This window comes from Mandrillus leucophaeus, unplaced genomic scaffold, assembly GCF_000951045.1.
Source record: "Mandrillus leucophaeus isolate KB7577 unplaced genomic scaffold, Mleu.le_1.0 Scaffold409, whole genome shotgun sequence".
Taxonomy (NCBI): Eukaryota; Metazoa; Chordata; class Mammalia; order Primates; family Cercopithecidae; genus Mandrillus; species Mandrillus leucophaeus.
Window position 1 is genome coordinate 634,399 of NW_012104354.1, and position 20,362 is coordinate 654,760.

Below are 20,362 nucleotides of genomic sequence, written 5' to 3' on the forward strand. Positions count from 1 at the left end.
GATGAGCCGAGATCATGCCATTGTACTCCAGTGTGGGCAAAAAGAGACAACTCTGTCTCAAAAAAAAAAAAAAAAACACTCCAAATTAACTTTCATGTAGAATATAAAGTCTATTAGAGGACTAGTAATAAAAGTGTGCTAAATCTAAGCACACATGTATATTATTAACATTCAAGAGTAACCAAACACACAGATAAAACTTAGACCAGTATATGACTGGGAGAGGGAGAGGGTAGGAGAAGTATTCTATCACTGGCATTATTTATTAATAGAATTGCCAGTATATAGTAATAATGAAAAACAGGCCAATGGATAGTCTACACACAAGGCACCCACTTACTGTCTGCACCTAGAGCTAACTGCTCCTATGGCCCACCTGAGGAAGCCACTGCCTATAGCCATCTTGGAAATCTTTAATAAAACTTCTGACAAGGAAAAGGCCAAAAGGACAGTGTACTGGGTTGAACAGTGTCCCCCCAAAATGCATGTCCACCCAAAAATGTAACCTTATTTGGAAATAATGTCTTTGCAAATATATTTAGTTTTGTTAAAATGAGGTCATACTGGGCCCTAACCCAATGACTGGTGTAGTTATAAGAAAAGGAAACAAGAGACACACACAAGGAGAAAGCTATATGATGGTGGAGACAGAGATCAGAGTGATGCATCTACAAGTCAAGGATTGCCAGCAATGATGAGAAGCTGGAAGGGGCAAGGAAGAATTCTTTCCCAGAACCTTTGGAAGGAACACGGCTCTGCCAACATCTTGATTTTGGACTCCAGCCTCCAAGACTGTGAGAAAATAAATTTTAAGATACTCAGTTTATAGTAATTTGTAATGATAGACCTAGAAACCTAATACGGAAAGAGACACATTTCATAATCTCTGTGCCCTCTCAATACAAAAATACACCTTGATTATTCTTAATTCCATATTATTTGGCTATGTACTTTTAAGGTCTTTAGAGAGCCAAAAGTAGCACTTAGAAAAAATTCCACTTGTATTACATTGGTTTTTTGCCCTGTGGAATTTGCAAAGATGAAGACAGGAATTTAAAAAACAAACAATGAAGTGACATTGAAAAAAAAAACAAAAACACTGTAAAAGAAAAAAAACTCCCAATTGTTTTTGTAATTGTAATAGCCATGGACAATCATTCACCTCTTCTGGTTTGGGAACTATGAAATACAAGTTTTAGTTGATTATAGAATACCTATTATTACATCTATTTTCCTACAATAATTTCATTGGAGAATCTTGATCCCAGGATCAAATGTACACAGCAACAGCCTTCTGTTGCTTTTAGCAAAACGATACCTTATACATAGAATACCTGGGAAATTCTTATAAAATCAATTATGTGTAAGAGAAATATCAACTAATTGGTTTCCTGTTTTTCCATAAAGGCAAGTCATAATAAGCATTCAAAAATACGTATTAGTTCATTAAAACATGTTACCCAGTCAATTCAGTACAATCAATTAGTAGGATAAAAACACTGAGTTAACCTGGGAAGAAAATGGGAAAAACTGATTGGTCAGATTTTTTATTCCATTTACCCAGAGTATCCTCTCCCATTCCCACTTAAAACACAAAACTTTTTCTTTTGTTAAAAAATCAATTTGGTTTCCCAAACTGATAAAGCTAACTCTCCCAGACTCACATTCTAAGGTCCCTCATGCAATGATTTATTTGGCAGAATTTACGATATCCCAACATTTATTTTTTATCTTGTTATTTATTAATGTTTAAATTGCCTGTTGACATTTTTTCAATACATGACCTCCCTTCTTGCTTAAACCATTTTCCCCAATGTCACTCAACATAAGAAAATCTCAGTCATCAAAATATTCTGCCATGTTCACAAAGAAATGTAGTCAGCACTTTCCTCTCTCTCAAGTGCCTGCATTCTTTTCATGATTCCATACATTTCTGCTGTATGGGCTGCATTCAAAATCTGTAACTTCCCACGGACCTTTTGTCTGAGTCACATATGCTGGTGATACACTCAGTTTAAAAAAAAAAAGAAATCCTAAACACGTTTCTAAGCTCAATGGAAGAGGAGAGGCAAGAAAGAAAGATATAAAACTGAAGCAAGATGGATTTCAATGAGGTATATTTAAAATAGAATTATTTTTGCATAAGCAAGCCCATGGTAACAATAAAGCCATCAGGAAACAAGAGCAACAGAGGTGAGATAAGGAGGGGCTGATGATGAGAAAACAGTGTTCAATGTTCAGTCTGACACAGTACTAAGTGCTGGTGAGCATGAGGAGCCTAGGCAAGTCTCATATAACCACCTTGGATGGCAGCTTAGCATAACCGAAAAAGCTGAACTCATGCATCCTCCATAATCATGCAATTCCACTCCCAGCAGATAGGCCACTGTGCTCCAAGCGTTATATCAGTAATGTTCACAGCAGCATTACTTGGGATAGCCAAAACTGGCAATTACTCAAATTGCAACAGCAAAATGTGCAGTATAATAAAATCTTATACAACTTAAATAGACAAACTACAGTTACACAGAACAACAAACAGCAGTCCCCCCTTATCTACAGGGGATACACTCCAAGACCCCCAGTAGGTGCCTGAAACTGCAGATAGTACTGAACCCCATATATACTATGATTTTTTTCCATCTGATAAAGGAGAAGGCTGCTAAGCGACTAACAGGTGGATAATGTATACAGCAAGGATAAGCTCAACAAAGCAATGATTCATGTCCTGGACAAGACAGGGCAGGACAGCACGAGATTCCATCATGCTACACAGAACAGTGAGCAATTTAAAACTCACGAATTGCTTATTTCTGGAGTTTTCCATTTACTATTTTCAGACCACAGCTGACTACGGGTAACTGAAACCACAGATAAGGAGGCACTACTATATCTAAATGGCAAAAACATAATGTTGAGCCAAATTAGCCACACACTAAAGAATACATGCTATATGGTTCCATGTACATGAAATTCAAAAACAGACAAAAGTAACCTAGTGATGGATGTCAGGACAGTGGATCTTTGGGTAGGAAACAGGGGTCATTATTGGGGAGGCTCACAGAAGGGAGGGGGGAGTTTGAGGTGTGAAGTGCTAGTAATTAATGTTCTGTTTCTTGAACAGGATGACAGTTATACGAGTGTTCATTTTCTCATAACTCATTAAGCTTTTCACTTATGGCTTGTGTATTTTTCTGTATGTGTTATATTTCACAATAAATAAAAAATAAAACGTTATTTGACCAAAACTCCCTAGCTTTCTTTCTCATGTTTACTTTTTCACCCTAAAACTCCACTGACAAAAGAGTTTGCAAGTCTTATAGAAAGAAAATATACTTTAAGTGGTCCTAGAGAGCTTCAAAATTACCTCCATCCTCAAGTTGCATCCTTCCCTCCCATGTGTTACCTTTCACCACTGTTACAACTCAAACAGAGCCCCTCATCCCAAAGCGAATACATCCTGTTCTTATTTCCTACCTCGCAGAGACCTTGCCCTCTCAACTGCCTCCCTGCTTTCTAACTCTTTTTAAGTCTTTCCCTCGCTACCAGCCCCTTCCCATCAGGATTTTGCTGTTGCTTTTCATTCTCATAATGGTATCCTTTTCTATGTTGAAACCATTGCAAACTTGTAATAAAGTTGCAACAGTAATACAAAGAACTCCTATATGACCATCACCCAGAGACCCCCCCATTCAAGTTTTCATCAGTTGCCCCAATAACATTATGACAAAAAAGATCACTGCACTGCACCCAGTTCATACATAGTCTCTTCCAATGTGGAACAGTTCCTCAATCTTTCCTTGACATTTTTGAAGATTATAGTAGATTGAAGACTGAAGATTGAAGGCCCTTGTGTCTTTTCAATGTGTCACATTATTATTGAGTACCTCCTTACTTCCTGGAACAGCAAGATATTCCAGGCTCCAGCTCAAGAATCAGTCATTTCTCTAAAGAGCCCTGATTGCTTTTAGCACAGAGTGGTATTCTAGATCAAGATATGGGTCCTAAATCCATTCACCGCTACTAGAGAGCCACTCTTCCCAGGCGCTCTGAGAAAGGATTAGGAAATATGTGAAAAGAGCTAGGAAATATGAGAGTGTGTGTGTGTGTGTGTGTGTGTGTGTCTACCCACACATACACATGCATTTACATGGACATTTCTTTCTCTGTCTACACATACTGAAAATCATGACTTAATACTATTAGCTCCAATTCGAATCCATTGTAGCTTTCCCCCTTTCTATGTTGACACCACCTTTCTCCATTCATGAAAAGGCTGGCTTCCACCACTTCAATATATTTACTTATTTGTTCAGTTGCCTATGTGTAGCCAATCTGATCCCAACTGGCCACCATCACCAACTGGTTTAGGCATAGTTTCCAATCAGATATTTTCAGAAGAGTTGCCTATATTCACCGTCTTTACTTCCTTGAGTCATTCCTCAACCCACTACAATTTGATTTCCATGCTGATCAAGGTGACCAGTAATCTCCTTGCCACCAAATCTAAAGGATCTTTCTCAATTCTTTTCTAACTTGAGCTCCCTTGCAGCATTCAAGACTCTGAACATTCTTTGCTTCTTAAAACACTCTTTCCCTCTGGTTTCTGTGACTCCCCACTCAAATTGGTTTTCCCTCCACCTTGTCAACCATTCCTTCTTAGATTCTTCTACAGGCTTCTCCCCAAACCCCAACTTTACTTATTATGACTGACTGGGGTTCTGTCCTAGCTGTTTTCTCTGTGCCATCCCTGAGGTATTTCATCCACTACCATGGCTACAATTATCTACATTCTGCTGACTTACACATCTATATCCTTAACCCAGATGCAATCCCTAAGCTTAAGACCTACCTAATGAAACATCCACCAAATATTATTCCTTGGGTGTCTCTCAGTCACTCCACACAAAACACATCTAACACTGAAATAATTTCCACCCAACCCCTTCCCCCAAACCTTCTCTTCTTTCTGAGTAATGTAACTCAATGAACAGAGTTGCCATCTGTTCAGCAGCCCAAACCAGCAACTGAGGAACCATTCTTAACTCCTTTTTTCCCACCCCCACATCATCAGTGCTTGTTCCTTCATGTGGCTCATTAGGCCCTGCAGGACCTTGTCCTAGCTACTTTTACAACACCATCTCGTTCTTCAACTTCAAACTCAACCTCAGCTGCATTGAAATTTCTTTCACTTGCACAAACATGCAACATCCTTTCTAGTCCTTGGGCCCTCACATTCTTCTCCCTCTGCCTCTTTACTACATTACTTGGCCAAATTCTACTTATCCCTCAGGACACAGGCTCTGGGAATCTTCCCAGAATGCCCCTGCTCTGTACTTCAATGGCACTCTCTACATCTCTAGAGTGCTAATTTATTCCAATGGCTCATTTAATGATTTTAACTTCCCAATCAGATTATTAGCTCTACTAAGGTCTCAAAGAGAAACAGAAGCAGTGTCTTAGTCACAGCTCTATCACCAGGACCTAGCAAAATAGCCAAAACACAGTAGGTGTGCCCTAAGTATGTACTGAATGAATCAGCCTCAAAAATAGCAAATCTACAGCAGCCACAGCCAAAGAGCACATTTCACACACATGCATTAACTCAAGCGGTGGGGCAGTTACATCCTCCTTCACTCCTGTTACTGCTTGATTCAAAGGTTGGCATCTTTATGTGTAATGAACAATAATATAATCATATTAGCCTAAAAGAAAGAATTATTTCCTTTAGAAAAAGACAGAAGTTCCTCTTCGTTCTCTGTAGTAAGTTGGAATGACTCATTATTTTTTACATTTTCATGAAAACAACACACAACAAACTCACTGTGTGAGACAGCACACATCCTCTCAGCCAAGAGGGTTACAATAAGAGTGAATGTTTTGGCCCTTAAGATGGGTCCAGGATGTTCTCCCTGTACATAACTCCGCGCATGCGTGCGTGCACAGACACACACACACACACACACACACACACACAGACACACACACACATTCAGTGTCTCAGAAAATACACAGCATGACTGAACAAAAGAAAAATAGAAAATGCACTCCTGAAGGACGTATCTCCACCCTTAGCATGTTGTCTGGCCCACAGGAGAGGCAACACCAAATATGAGACGTGACACCAGCCAACTGTAAACACCGAAGCTGGTGTCCGGGAGAGGAGGAGATCTTTGAAGAGGGTTAATACTGTCTCTACTAACTACATGCCATGACTCTCATAAGCCATATCGAAGCCATCTCGTTTTTATTGTCCTGATTTTACATATTTTGAGATTAAGTAAGTAGCCTATAGCTAATACATAACAAAGTGCAGTTCTTTCCAATTCCTAGTGCTATATCCTAAAATGGGTAAAACTGAAAAATCAGAAAACACCAGTAGAAGCATCTATTTAGAAAAATGAAGAAGAATGTCAGAGGAAATAAATAAAAGTTAAAAATTATTGGTTCTGAGGAGTAAGAAGTAAGAATAGGAAGTGTTGGGCAAGGGGTCTTATTCTTCATATAAACTTTCTAGTGATATTTGAGTTTTGAAATTACACATGTATTATTTTGATATAAGGTACAATTTTAAATCATAGCAGGAGACTCCTTATTGACAAAATAATATCTAAAGTATGATCCATTTAGAAATATAAGGCCGGGCACAGTGGCTCATGCCTGTAATCCCAGCACTCTGGGAGGCCAAGGCGCTGCATCACTTGATATCAGGAGTTCGAGACCAGCCTGGTCAACATGGTGAAACCCTATCTCTACTAAAAATACAAAAGTTAGCTGGGTGTGGTGGCACCTGCCTGTAATCCCAGCTACTCGGGAGGCTGAGGCAGCATAATTGCTTGAACCTGGGAGGTGGAGGTTGCAGTGAGCCGAGATTGTGCCATTGCACTCCAGCCTGGGGGAAAGAGCGAGACTCTGTCTCAAAAAAAAATTTTTTTGAAAAGAAAAAAAATATATATATATATGTATATATACACACAGAGAGAAGCTTTTGAATGCTGTTACTAGAAATTGTCTCTGACGGGTGGGGACATAAGAGTTTTGATAGTTTCTTCTTTTCCCATGAAGCTCTGTATTACTATTTCTAAAAGAAATATAATTATTTCAAAAAATATTTTAAATTACTTACTTACCTTAGCTGATTTTTCGATATTTAAGCCTCCATCCAGTTCAAAAAGAATAGTCATGTTGTATCCAGTCTGGTTTCCATGTCCATGAGGCCACCAAGTTTCTACAGTAATATTCTTTTAAGAAAATTAGTCACTCTAATATGTCATATTTTCAGCAAAAAAGATTCAAAGCATCACATCGATTTCTCATATAGTCAAGTACAAAACTCTAGGTTCTAAAACAATGTAAATCTCCCTACTTATATTATGCCAAATCACACCAATTCATTGATAATATTTAAAAATCAGCATGTTAGGAATGTAGCATGTATCAATACATCAAAAGCAAAAGGAAAGAACAAAATAACATGAGTGTTCAGAAAAACAACTCTTCCTGTCTCTAACACCAAACCTACATTTATTCCACGTTCTTAACACTTAGAATGGGACTTTGAAGTTGACTCTTCTTTCAAGTCAAAAACTAAAAATCATTTTGAGTTCTTACTTTATCTCAACAGCTACTGAATGTTATTTTGCTCCATCTTTTTCAGTACACAATTATTAATTAGAGGAATAGAAAAAGGAAAAAGAAAAGATAAAAATAATCCATTCTATATTGACGTATGAAAGATCATGAGTTTAGAATTAAAATTATGCAAGTAGAATATAAGTATCAATAATTAAAATAATTGACAAGTACCAAAAATAATCACTGCTATTTAAATATAATCCATAGAATGTATTTTGGCTTTAGGATACTACAAATACGACAGAAAATTAAAATATAATGATAAAAATAAAATGAGAGGAAGAATTGCCAAATTAATGATATATTCTCTATTTTCTTAATCTTAAAATTTGGGAAAATCATTCTTTAGCTCATCCAGAAAACATATGAGAGAATAAAAATAGAGAAGAAAACGACAAATATAAGCAGAGAAAGTAGATTTTTCTTTCCTACTTAGTCCCTCCTTTCTAATCTTTTCTTTAGCACAGGTATTGCTTTTCATCCATTGCTTCTCAGGAAGTACCATCATTTACCTTGCTAATGTTCAAAAATAGCTCAACAATCCTTTTCCCAGGTTGAAGTTCAAGGTTGTACATCTGTTGTGTTTGCAACTTAGGGATGGCTACGATCACTTGACCACAAACTGGCTTTGAGCTGACAACATCAAATGTAGCCTCTATTTCCAGATTCCACGCCTGGGCACTCTTATCTAAAATATAAAAAGAAAAAGAAAAAAATATATAAAACGCTAAGCATTATCACTGCACTTCTCAGGATTCATTGAAGGTAAGACTAAAGCAGCTTCAAACCCAGTAAGTGCTCCACAATGCTGTCGTAATGAAAACTTTGTGGAAATTTTCTTTTAATCTTCAGTTTCATCCTTCATTCTGAAGAATAACAAAAATGATATATTTTATATAGACTTCCACTCTGAAAATGTTATGATTGTAAGTCATAAAAACTTTATGGAGCATAAACAGAAAATAACAAATGGAAAGATAAAATAAATTTTCCAAGAATGATATACATGTGTTCCTTTTTATAAAGTAAAAATACTTTATAAAGTTAAGTGAAAAGTAACAGTATTTTTACTTTATAATTTAAATGGGTTTTAAAATTATGTAATGCATAAACTTATATGTATTAAAATTAATCAAATGTGAAAAAATAAAGTTATACTTGAAATGTAGATAATTTATACAAAAAATATTTCCTGAGGACTTTGTATGTGCCACGTACTCCACTAAATGATGGGAATTAAATGGTGACCAGGATAAACATGGCCCCTACTCTCATGAACTAAGAGTCTATAGACAAATTCAAAAGTGTAATAATCAGGACAGGAGAAATAAAAGGCTGTCCTGAGAAATAAAAACAGGACGTCAGAAAGCACATCTAATACACAGAGGGTGAAGGAAGGCTTTTTCTTTTTTTTTTTTTTTGGACACAGGGTCTCACTCTGTTGCCCCAGCAGTGGCACGATCATAGTTCACTGCAGCTTTGAACTCCTCAAGCAATCCTCCTGCCTCAGCCTCTGAGCAGCTGGCACTACAGGCATGTGCCACCCCACCTAGCTAATTTTTTTTTTTTTTTTTTACTTTTTGTAAAGATGAGGTCTCACTTTGTTGTCCAGGTTAGTCTTAAACTCCTGGCCTCAAGTAATCCTCCAGCCTCCACCTCCCAAAGCACTGAGATTATAGACATGAGCCACCATGCCTGGCCAAGGAACGCTTTCAATGGAAAGTGGTATCTAGCTGAGACCAGAAGGATGCCTCAGCTAAGTACAGAGGAAGATGATAAGGATTCTAGGCATACAGAAGCATGTGAAGGCCCATGAGTGAGAGAGAGGAATGCCATAACAAGGAAACTTGGGCAATAACAAAATTGATGAGAGGGGTCAGCATAATTGAAAAGTTGAGCAGTGTCCAAAGGACGAACAGGTGAGGAGTTTGGCAATTTCACCCCAGATCAATGTAGAGTCATTGAAGATTTTTCATCAAAGAGCGTGATCAGATTTGCATTTTATAAGAATTGCTAAGGGTCCCAGCACAGTGATATATCAGGATGAATATGAAAGAAGCAGAAAGATAAAATCTCTCTGTGTGCAAAAAGCCTCAGAAAATGCCACTTGGAAAAGCCAGGAACAGAGAGGAGGCAGAGTGTTGATCAGAAAGAAGAGAAAACAAGACCGAAGAGGAGAGCTATATGGAAAGAAGAAAGATGAGGGATGAACTTTGGGTGTGGAGTTTGGGGTTGTCAGAATGCTTCAAAAGGGTTTTGAAGAAGAGTTTTGTACATGTGCAGTACGACTCTGTCCTCCATTTCCTGTTAAATTTACATTGTTTATATAATGTCTCTGGAATTGGATTTGTGTTTAGTTTTTATTTTTAAACAAGATAGAGCAATGGGACAGACTTGGGACAAGAGCTATGTGGAAAAAGAGACCCTTTTTAAAGTTATGCAGAAGAAACTGTTGATGAAATCTCAAAAAAGCTTGGAGGTACAGGGGGTTAGAGTCAGCAAAAAAGGTTCTCATTCTTTGCTGCCACAGAAAAAAAGCAGAAAAGCAGTGACTGTGCAGAGGCACTTAAGTTTCTATGATTCGTGGCAAAATACGGAAGGAGTTCCTATTTAGTGGCTTCCATTTTTCTCCAAAGGAAGGGGAGGGAGAAAGCTACTATCTGAGAAATACCTTAGAGACCCATCTCCTACGAATAAAGAGATTAGTAATCATGGCTTTGCTGCAAAAGAAAAAAAAAGCTAGGTTTGTATGCTGATCAATGACAAAAGACTTTATAACTGGCACTGTTTACAACTGTAGGACCACACCAGGCCTGTTCCAAAGATGACCCCAGCACAGTTTATCATTTGCATGTCCCATCAGCCAAAAGCGTAGATTTGATGCACATCGAAGTAAAATTAATCCTGGACTTAAGAACTATTTTTGTTTATTAAATGATTTATTCTGAGAAACACTAGTCAATGAGCCCTGAATTAGGTTTGTTCTGATCCAGTTAATTTTGCAGGTTACTTACCGACAGCCTCCAGGTTTTGAATCTGTCAGCTGGCAGATCAGCTAGTCTACTGGCTCATCAGTGTTTAATTTCCTCTATTGAATAGGTTATCAAACTATGGTCTTTGGGACAAATCTAGCCCACCTCTTGTTTTTATAAATAAAATTTATAAATAAAATTGTAACACAGATGCTGTGGACTAAATGGGGACTCCTCCCCTAAAATGCATATGTTGAAGCCCTAACCTCCAGCTTTTTATGAAGTAATAAGGGTGGAGCAGTAATCTGTTAGCATTGCAGCCTTATAAGAAGAGGAAGAAATAGATATCCGTCTCTCTCTTTACTATGTGAGGACATAGCAAGAAGGCATCTGTCTGCAAGCCAGGAAGGGAGCCCTCACTGGAAACCAAACTGGCCAGCACCTTTATTTCGGACTTCCCAGCTGCCAGAACTGTGAGAAATAAACTTCTGTTATTTAAGTCACTCTGCCTATGGTATTTTCTTAGGGCAGCCACAGCAGACTAATATAACAGTCATGCTCATTTGTTTACTTATTGTCTTTGGTTGCCTTTGCAATACAACAATAGAGTTGAGTAGTTGTGACAGATGCCTAAACTGTTTTACTGTATGATCCTTAACACAAAAAGTTTGCTAATCCCTGCCCTAGAATATTCCCCCCCAAAAGGCCATTCTAACCTTTCTTTAAATATCTCTAATGACAAAAAACCTCTGTCTCACAAAATAGCCTTCCCATTTGTGCTAGGCTTGGCTATTGTAAAGACTCCCTTTACGCTGAATTTGAATATACTTCTCCTTAATATTCACCTAAAGATTTTAGTTATGTCCTTTCAGGACCTCCTACCAACCAAGCAGCCTCCTGTGTTGTTTTCTGCTACTTCTTCTTTGGTAGGAGAATCAGCTGTTAGTGACAGCCTCTGACAGGAAAACAAACAATGCAGTCCTCAAAGGTCATTGGCAAAATTCCCCAGTTTCTCTTGCTTTGAACTTGGAAGGTTCTCAAGCAAGTCTGCACTCCTCCAAAGCATAACCCGTTAACACTCCTGAGCACTACTAAATGAACAAACCAAGGTTGTAGAATTAAAAACACAGTATGAAGATCTACGAGCCTACAAAGTTATCACCAGATATACTTAAGAATATATTTTTCCCCTCTCCTCTTCTTTCAAATAGAGTCAACCCCTTCCTTCCAGCAGCACATGGAAAATAGGTAATTTAGGTTCACAAGCGGCAAAGTCTTAACCAGTAGTTTTCCTGATGTTCTTTGGTTACTCCCTTTCACTTGCTAAATTAAATTTATAAATTGCATAATCCTATTTGAAGGTAAGAAGAACTCCATTTTATAAATTAAGCCCCATTTCTAGAATACAGCTCCCTATTATCTCTCTCCTGGCATTACTAAGTCACCATTTCCTGAAGAACACCTATCATCACCAGCTCTCCTGAAGTGAAATGCAAGATCATTTCAAAAATGGATGCAGTACTGGGGGTGAGGGCAGGAAAGAAGGATTGCTATATCTTCTAGAATAATCCCCTACAGAGCTCATCCTTCCAATCACACCACCAAGTTCCGCATCCTCTCTTCACTTTGACTAAACAACTCCGGGCATAAAGAGGACAGGAATTCTTTATCAAAACAGGTGGAAAGGCAATGCTGGCCTGCCCTCTCCACAATTTGAGGTCTTGAGGCCCTCCCAGGCCTGAGGGCTTATTGGTATTCTCGCTGATGTCCTATGCCCAAGCAGAAGAGATTGAGTTCTATAGTTTGTTCATATAATCTCAATCAGGAAGGCAACCCAGAGGATGGCAGAGAATGTGGTTTTGACCACTGATTCACTTTAAGGCTTTGCCAGAGATGACTCAGTGAGGGTTCTTTAAAAAAAGCAAAAACAAAGAGCACAACATGTCTGACCTGGATGGGAATTTGTAGAAAGGGTAAGTAGCTACATAGCCTAGATTAATGTATGCTGCTCCTTCATTCAGAGTATCACAAGACAACTGTAGCTCATGTAGATGTGTCCAGTACATCAGCCTTCAAAATCCTCTCAAATATGCCAGCTTCCTCTTATATTCTCATACAGTCTACTCCTTTGCTAAGATGTAGTTGGGGGGAAGAATGTCAAAAAAAAGCTTTATTCAATTGTCTAGGAGAAAAAGGTATAAGGAGAGACATAGAAAGTAGAAAAATAAGAGGGCTCAGTTACATTACTTCAAGTGTGTCAAAAAGTAACAGGAAGACATACTCCCAAACTATACGCTAAGCCTTGCTTTAATTGATTGTAATAAAGACTCAAGTATCAATGTTTTCATCCAGTCATGTAATGTCTAGTTTCAAGAAAAACCAGGTTGTTCCACACTTATACCCTCACTAGGTGGTAATGACTATTCTAATTTACAAACAAAGGAAAAGAACCACAAAATGTTCGAGGTAGAAGAAACTTGGAGATGTTCTCATCACTTTGCAGGTGTTTCTGAGGCCCTGACTGCAGAATTTCCCTCCTGAGCCAATGGACAGGCCAAGGGTCCAGGTTTCCTAACTCTGGTGCTCTCGATTTTCCATGAGCCTCTCGCAGTGATGCCTACCAAAAGGAATGACACTCGCAGGTACACAATGATTGACATTTGTATATGAATAATGAGGAAAAGCAAAAGCAAAGGTACTTTTTGCCTTTCAGAGCCCTAAAGCCAAATGTCGAATATATTCAATGTAAAACAAAGAATTTGGGGGCACTGTAACAATAAAATGTTAGCCTCTTATAAGAGGGTCTCTGTAAAAAAGAATACTGAAATGGGCCAGGTGTCATGGCTCATGCCTATAGTCCCAGCACTTTGGGAGGCTGAGGCAGGAGGATCTCTTGAGCCCAGGGGTTTGAGACCAGCCTGGGCTACATAATGAGACCCCTATCTATAAAAATAATTTTTAAATTAGCTGGGTGTAGTGACACGCCTGTGGCCCCAGCTACTTGAGTGGCTGAGATGAGAGGATCGCTTGAGCCCAGGAGGTCAAGGCTAAAGTAAGCCGAGCTCACTCCACTACACCCCAGCCTATGCAACAGCCTGAGACTTTGTCTCAAAGTAAAAAAAAAAGAACACTGAAATCTACAAACATAGATAATATGTCTGACCCTCTGCTAAACGTATATTTTTATGGTGCCACAGTTCCTGTACTTATCAAAATAGCATCTTTGTAACCTAAACTACCTGATGAGGGCACTAAAATAGTTATGTGAGCATTTCTGTCAAGCAAATGAAATCTATTTCTTGAATAACTACCGTCTGCAAACCTTGACAGGCATTATAAATTATATCCCAATCCAAAAAGGCAAATATGCTGTCTCTAACTCTCTGAATGTACTTAGAAAGACAAAATATACCCAAGGGTCACAGTTAAGAATACAGGATGGCATCGGGAACCATAAGGACTAGCAGGGCGGTGAAAGTTCAGAGGCAGCAAGGGATTCAAGTCAGCAAGGGATGAATCTGCAAACACTGGTAGATGAAAAAGATGCTTCATCTCATTGTGGGGAAAAGCTATTCAAAAATAGCTGCCTGGATTAGCTTTGCCCTGCTGAGCTCCTCACAGCTCCCCCTTTTGCAGGCTCTCCTCTTCCTCCATCTTTAATAGAATATGAAAAGCTGCAGGGAAAGGTAGTCATGTGCATTTAAAGAAACAGTAATGACACCACACTGAAATGACCAAGCCATGGAATTTATAAATTCAAACATAAGATATTTTCCTGTACTCCTGCCAGAATAATGGGACGGACTTAAGCAGCTGCTTTTCAAAGAGCTAACCATTGCCTTAGCCAAAAATGCTGGCCCACAGTTAGTTAAAACAGCTGTTTTCCCTCTTCTTCACCAAGCAGCAAGATCTCCTTGCCTACTCAGCAGCACAAAACCCTTGAAAATGAAATCAAGGCAAAAGAGACCCAATGCAAAATGCTCCCTAGAACAAGGATAAGTTAGCAAGCTCCAAAGAAAATTTACTCAAGCAATGAGGAGACTAATCAGAGGAAAAATTATTCAAGCAACGTATCCTCTTTATGGATATTTCAAGCAAAATACCCATAAAGTTATTTTCAAGGGCTATTTTATGGATAAAATAATTTAAAGATGAATGAAAAAGTGATTCCAAATGAATGCATTAAAAAATAAATGCATGCTTATCAAATAAGCAAGACTGACAAATCTTTGTTTTAATATTATAGTCTCTGTATTAAGCCATAACCCAAGGGTTGCAATGCCCTTTAATCTACTGAGCAGGCCAGGGTCTGGCTGAGAGCTAGCCCACACTCCAACTCCATGGCTAGATCATCCAGGAAGAAGAGAGTGCTTTAGGCTGAGACAGCAAGTAAATTTGGACAGGGTGGTGAAGAGAACATCTTTAAGGTAGCAGAAGTGCTCCAAGCACACATCGAAGATTCACAGCTCACCTCAGCTCAAGAAGACAAGGGAGCTCACATGCTGAAAAACATCTCCATATTATTTATTTGTTATATATTTACTACTGTGGTAATAAAAGTGAACAGTGTATTGTTTCAACAGAAAATACCTATTGTATATTTCTAACTCAGTATGTTTATAAAACTTTATGAAAACTTCATAAAATTAGGCAATCATCCCTTCCTAATAAATGTATGCCCTAGTGAATAGTTCACATCAGATTGTAAACATAACAGACCTGGTATGGACAAGATAATCAATAAATGAATATATGTCTGTTTCTTTCTCTCTCTCTTACACACACACACACACACACACACACACACATACACACACACACTCTTACCATCATCATCACCACCATCCAGGGCCTTCAGTTTTGGACAGATTATTTGCTTACAAATGTACTTAATCCTTGGAATTGAGATATCTGCCCTTACCAGTTACCCTCTCCCCGTATCTCCTTCCCACATATCTCAGTATCCCAAGTTCAGCCCAGACTTCTCCCTTTCTTATCCTAAGTGATGAGGTCAGTTTCCCTCCCAGCCCTCATCTCCAAGGGAAAAGGACAGTAAATTCTTGCTGGGTTTCCACACCCACTAAAAAGCATCTGAGTTTCTCTTCCCAATACAGGGTTACTCTTTCACTTTTTAAAGTACTTTAAAGTTACTCTTTCACTTTTTAAGGTAACTATAATAGTTATTGATATTTAAAATCTGATTAGAATATTTCAGAGCTAAGGATAAATCTTCAAATTAATATTTGCTACTGAGGTTTTAAAGAAAGTCACGCCAATGAACTGGAATCTCGTAGTGTTTAGGTAAGTCACAGAAGTCTTAGAGATAAAGATAAACAGCAGTAATTTCTGCTTTCCTTTGACCTCAGTATTTTTTTCAAACATAAATTGTTTTTACTATTAACTACCTTAAACATTAAGAATATGTGAACATCATTTAGGAAGCTGAAGTTAGGGCAAATCAAACAAATGACCACAGGATATTAAAAAGTGCAAAAGTTTAGAAACCACTATTTTTAAGGACTAAGAATACAGAAAAGAAACATATATATGTGTGTGGATATATACATATATACTTATACAGGGTATAGTGTATATACCCTATATATAGTACAGTACATATATAGAGCATATATACTTATACTCTAATTTTATTACATCAAACAACCAAATTGATAACTATGAAATACATATATACTTATATATGTATATACTTATATATACTTATATACATATATGCATATACATATATACTTACATACATATATAAGTAAATTAATTCACAAGAATTTCACATTAATCTTTTAGTTTAATAGGCTTCCTTCTGTCATACACAATTAAGTTAGGGAACTATGGTTGATCTTTTGATCTTCAGGAGTAAACTCGCTAATTTTAAGTCAAGATATAAATTGAACACTTGAAAAAGCACGAAGATTACAGTATCTCTTTCTAGCCTCAACAGGGGGAAAGCAGAAAGTGTCCCACAGACAAATTAGTTTAGGCTTTCACATCAAGTTAGCTGAAGTTACTAGACTAGATTAGTTTGTTTTAATAACTACTTTATCCACTTACTACATATACATATATATAACAGAGGCCCAATATAGAAATTTAGAAAAGACAGTTAAACAGAGGAATAAAATGCAAACCATTTGTAACACTACTACAGAGATAGCTACTGTTTGCATTAGTTTTTGTTTGTTTACTTGTTTGTTTGTTTGTTTTTGAAACAGGGTCTTGCTTAGTCACCCAGACCAGAATACAGTGGAATAATCATAGCTCACTGCAGCCTCAACCTCCCTGGCTCAAGTAATCCTCCTGAAATTGCCTTTGCAAAATTATAACTGAGGAAATTATGACAATGAAAGAAATCAGACCTAATCTACTCCATCTTGCTTCTAACATGTAAGCTGTTCTTATTCATTCCTGGCAGTAGGCTGAACTAACTTTGGGAAGGAATTTTGTTTGACTCTGAAACAAAATGGATGACAACTCTTTCCCGAAAAGACTCCTTCTTGCCTGAGGACCAGTCTGCCTTTGCAGGACTAACAAATTAGCTACAAGATTGGAAATTACAGTTTAGGGGTCATGCAAACTTAATTTTTTAGTTTAATAGGCTTCCTTCTGTCATACACAATTAAGTTAGGGAACTATGTTAATAAAAAGTCTTTCGATCTTCAGGAGTAAACTCACTAATTTTAAGTCAAGATATAAATTGAATACTTGAAAAAGCACAAAGATTACAGTACAGTATCTGTACAAAGATACAGTACAGTATCTCTTTCTCGCCTCAACAGGGGGAAGGCAGAAAGTGGCTCCAAGAGTATAAACCTCCCCAAATTGCTACCGGGATAACATCACTATTGTAAAACCTAGATCAGTGCTTGAGATATTTTACAGACCCTGCACTGGATGGATCAGCTGACACCACCCATACTGGTAATCTGGCTCAACCAGTTCTGCCATCCTACCCAGTAAAGAAGACAGCAAGAAAACCTTACTTCGCTCCCCTTACGATTCCGTCTCCAACCTGACCACTCAACATTCCCCACTTTCCAAGCCCCTACCCACCAAATTACCTTCAAAAACTCTGATCCCACACAGCGTGGTGGCTCACGCCTGTAATCCCAGCACTTTGGGAGGCCGAGGCAGGTGGGTCATGAGGTCAGGAGATCAAGACCATCCCCACTAACACAGTGAAACCCCATCTCTACCAAAAATACAAAAAATAAGCTGGGCATGATGTCAAACGCCTGTAGTCTCAGCTACTCAGGAGGCTGAGGCAGGAGAATCACTTGAACCTGGGAGACGGAGATTGCGGTTAGCCGAGATCGCACCACTGCACTCCAGCCTGGGCAACAGAGCAAAACTCTGTCTTAAAAAAAAACCAAAAAACAAAAAATCTCTGATTCTCAAATGCTGAATGCTTAGGGGGACTGATTTGAGTAATAATAAAACTCTGGTTTCTCACACAGCCAGCTCTGCCTGAATTACTCTTCCTCCATTGCAATTCCCCTGTTTTGATAAATCAGCTCTGTCTAGGCGGCAGGCAAGGTGAATTCATTGGGAGGTTACACTCTCACCTCAGCCTCCGAGTACTTGGGATTACAAGCATACACCACCACACATGGCTAATTTTTTTTATTTTTTGTAGAGACAATGTTTGCCCAGGCTGGTTTCAAACTTCTGGCCTCAAGTGATCCTTCGAACCTGGTCTCCCAAAGTGCTAAAGATCACAAGCATGAGCCACCATGCCCAGCCTTTCATTAGTTTTGACTCACCTCATTCCACACTTAAATTTTAAAAATGAATACATTTTATTTTAAATAAAAATTATATGTATCTTTTTTATTATGAACTCAGCTTTTTAAAAAAAATTCAGTAACTCTCACAGTGCCTGTCTCATAGTATACACCAAATAAATACATAAAAGTATCCAGACCACATTAGCTTATTCTTTTATTATTTCTCAACATTTAAACGTCTATTGATATCAGTGATACCTGCTGTCTTCCAGATAAAAACTGAAAAAAAAAATTCTGAAGAAACTACTAAAGGTAGAACTCTTTTAATGCTCTCATGAGCTTATGCTCTAATTTTATTACATCAAACAACCACATTGATAACTATGAAATTAATTAGAATTATAGGACTTACTACTTAACATGCACAAAGCACATCTTCTGAACAGGAAACATATTTCTCTATGTTAAGTACAAAATATATTACAGTCATAAATTTTCAAAAATGAGGGAGGAGCTTCAAGATGGCTGACTAGCAGCATCTGGTATTTGCCACCTCCACAAAGAAGAACTCCTTCAGATAGACCACCTATCAGAAAACACTGAAATTCAACAGAAAAGTGACAGAAAACAGCTAAGGTAAGGAAGGAGAGAAAAGCAAGGAACCCTGCTTAGCAGGGAGCAGCTGAAAGCCTGGAGAGGCTCCCCAGTGCTGGGAAAAGGTAAGGGAGTCACCTCCAGTGGTCTACATACCCATCATGGACTCCTGCAATCCTAGCCATGTTGAGAGCACCTCCACCCTCGCAGACCCCAAGACCAGTAGAGGGAGCTACGAGATATGCAATGGCATTGCTCCAGAGAGGGAGCTCCTAAGCAGTTAAAGCAAGGCACCATTTTGAGAGCCTAGCCCCGACCAGACTCCATGCTGCCCTTGGGCTTAAAAGCCCTACATCTCCACATTCCTGGAGACTTACTGACATCCCCACATGTAGCCAGGCACTGCTGCTGGCTGCTGCCATCAATGCTGAAGCAACTCCACCACCCCCAGGAAAAGGGCTGCTACACATTTCAAAACACCCTGTGGAAGGGCTACCCTGCTTATCTCTACTACCTGGGGCAAAAGTGCATGCTCTCCACTCACCTACAGCTATTGCCACTGAAAGCAACCCCATCCTCCCCTGGAGAAGGGCGGCAGCACAGTCACTACTGCCCCCACCCAAGCATTCCACCAGTGCTCTGGATACTATCCCATGCCTGCCTACCACAGCCAGCTCCCAATGCACCACTAGAGGGGTCTGAGGACAGGCCTGCCTGGCCTGGCTCTACACTCCCACTCAGTGCCTGAGCAAATGGTCTGGAAGCCTGGGGATCACCCTGCCCCAACCACCACTGTTGGTACCTGAGCACTCCTTCCAGGAACCTGAGAACAGGCCCACTAAACCTGCAGCTACTACCACAGCTAACATCTGCCTGCATGTGCCACCTACGGGCCTGGGGACTAGTGTGCCCAGCCCGTTGCAGCCACTGCCAACACCAATGCAGACTTCTTGGAAACCAGAGGATTGTCCTGTCACTGCTACTGCCGTTTCCCATGCCATACCTGCTGCCCAGGGGCCTGGAGACCCACCCATCCAGACCAGTGGTCTACCACTGCCGCTGCCAGCACCCAAGCAGGCCAGTCACCTGGAGGCCCAAGATTCATCATGCTTGGACTCACTAATACCAGTGCCAGCATATATTGCACTGAAGCCCAAGGACAGGCACACTCAGCCTGCTGTTGCCACCAGTGAAGTTTAAGGATTGGCCTCTTGATGTTCCCATCCCCAGCAAAACTTCACTACAACCTCCACTAACAACTATACTCTAAGCCACTGAGGTAATCGCAAACACCACTGATGCTGTTACAGCTGAAGAAATCAGCTGTTAGAAGGAAAACTAACAAACAGGAAGGACACCCACACCAAAACCCCATCAGTACATCACCATCATCAAAGACCAAAGGCAGAAAAAACCACA

General features: G+C 39.1%; 1 protein-coding gene across 2 annotated transcripts in view; it reads right to left on the bottom strand.

The window, feature by feature from the left end:
- Window positions 1–20,362, bottom strand: part of MANBA (mannosidase, beta A, lysosomal) — a 143,336-nt gene that overhangs the window by 64,287 nt on the left and 58,687 nt on the right. For both annotated transcript variants that reach the window (XM_011992258.1, XM_011992259.1), the window contains 2 exons: window positions 8,148–8,323; window positions 7,131–7,241 (listed from right to left, as the gene is read on the bottom strand). In XM_011992258.1, coding sequence (XP_011847648.1) covers window positions 7,131–7,241; window positions 8,148–8,323 — 287 coding nt within the window. The remainder of the gene's footprint in view (window positions 1–7,130; window positions 7,242–8,147; window positions 8,324–20,362) is intronic.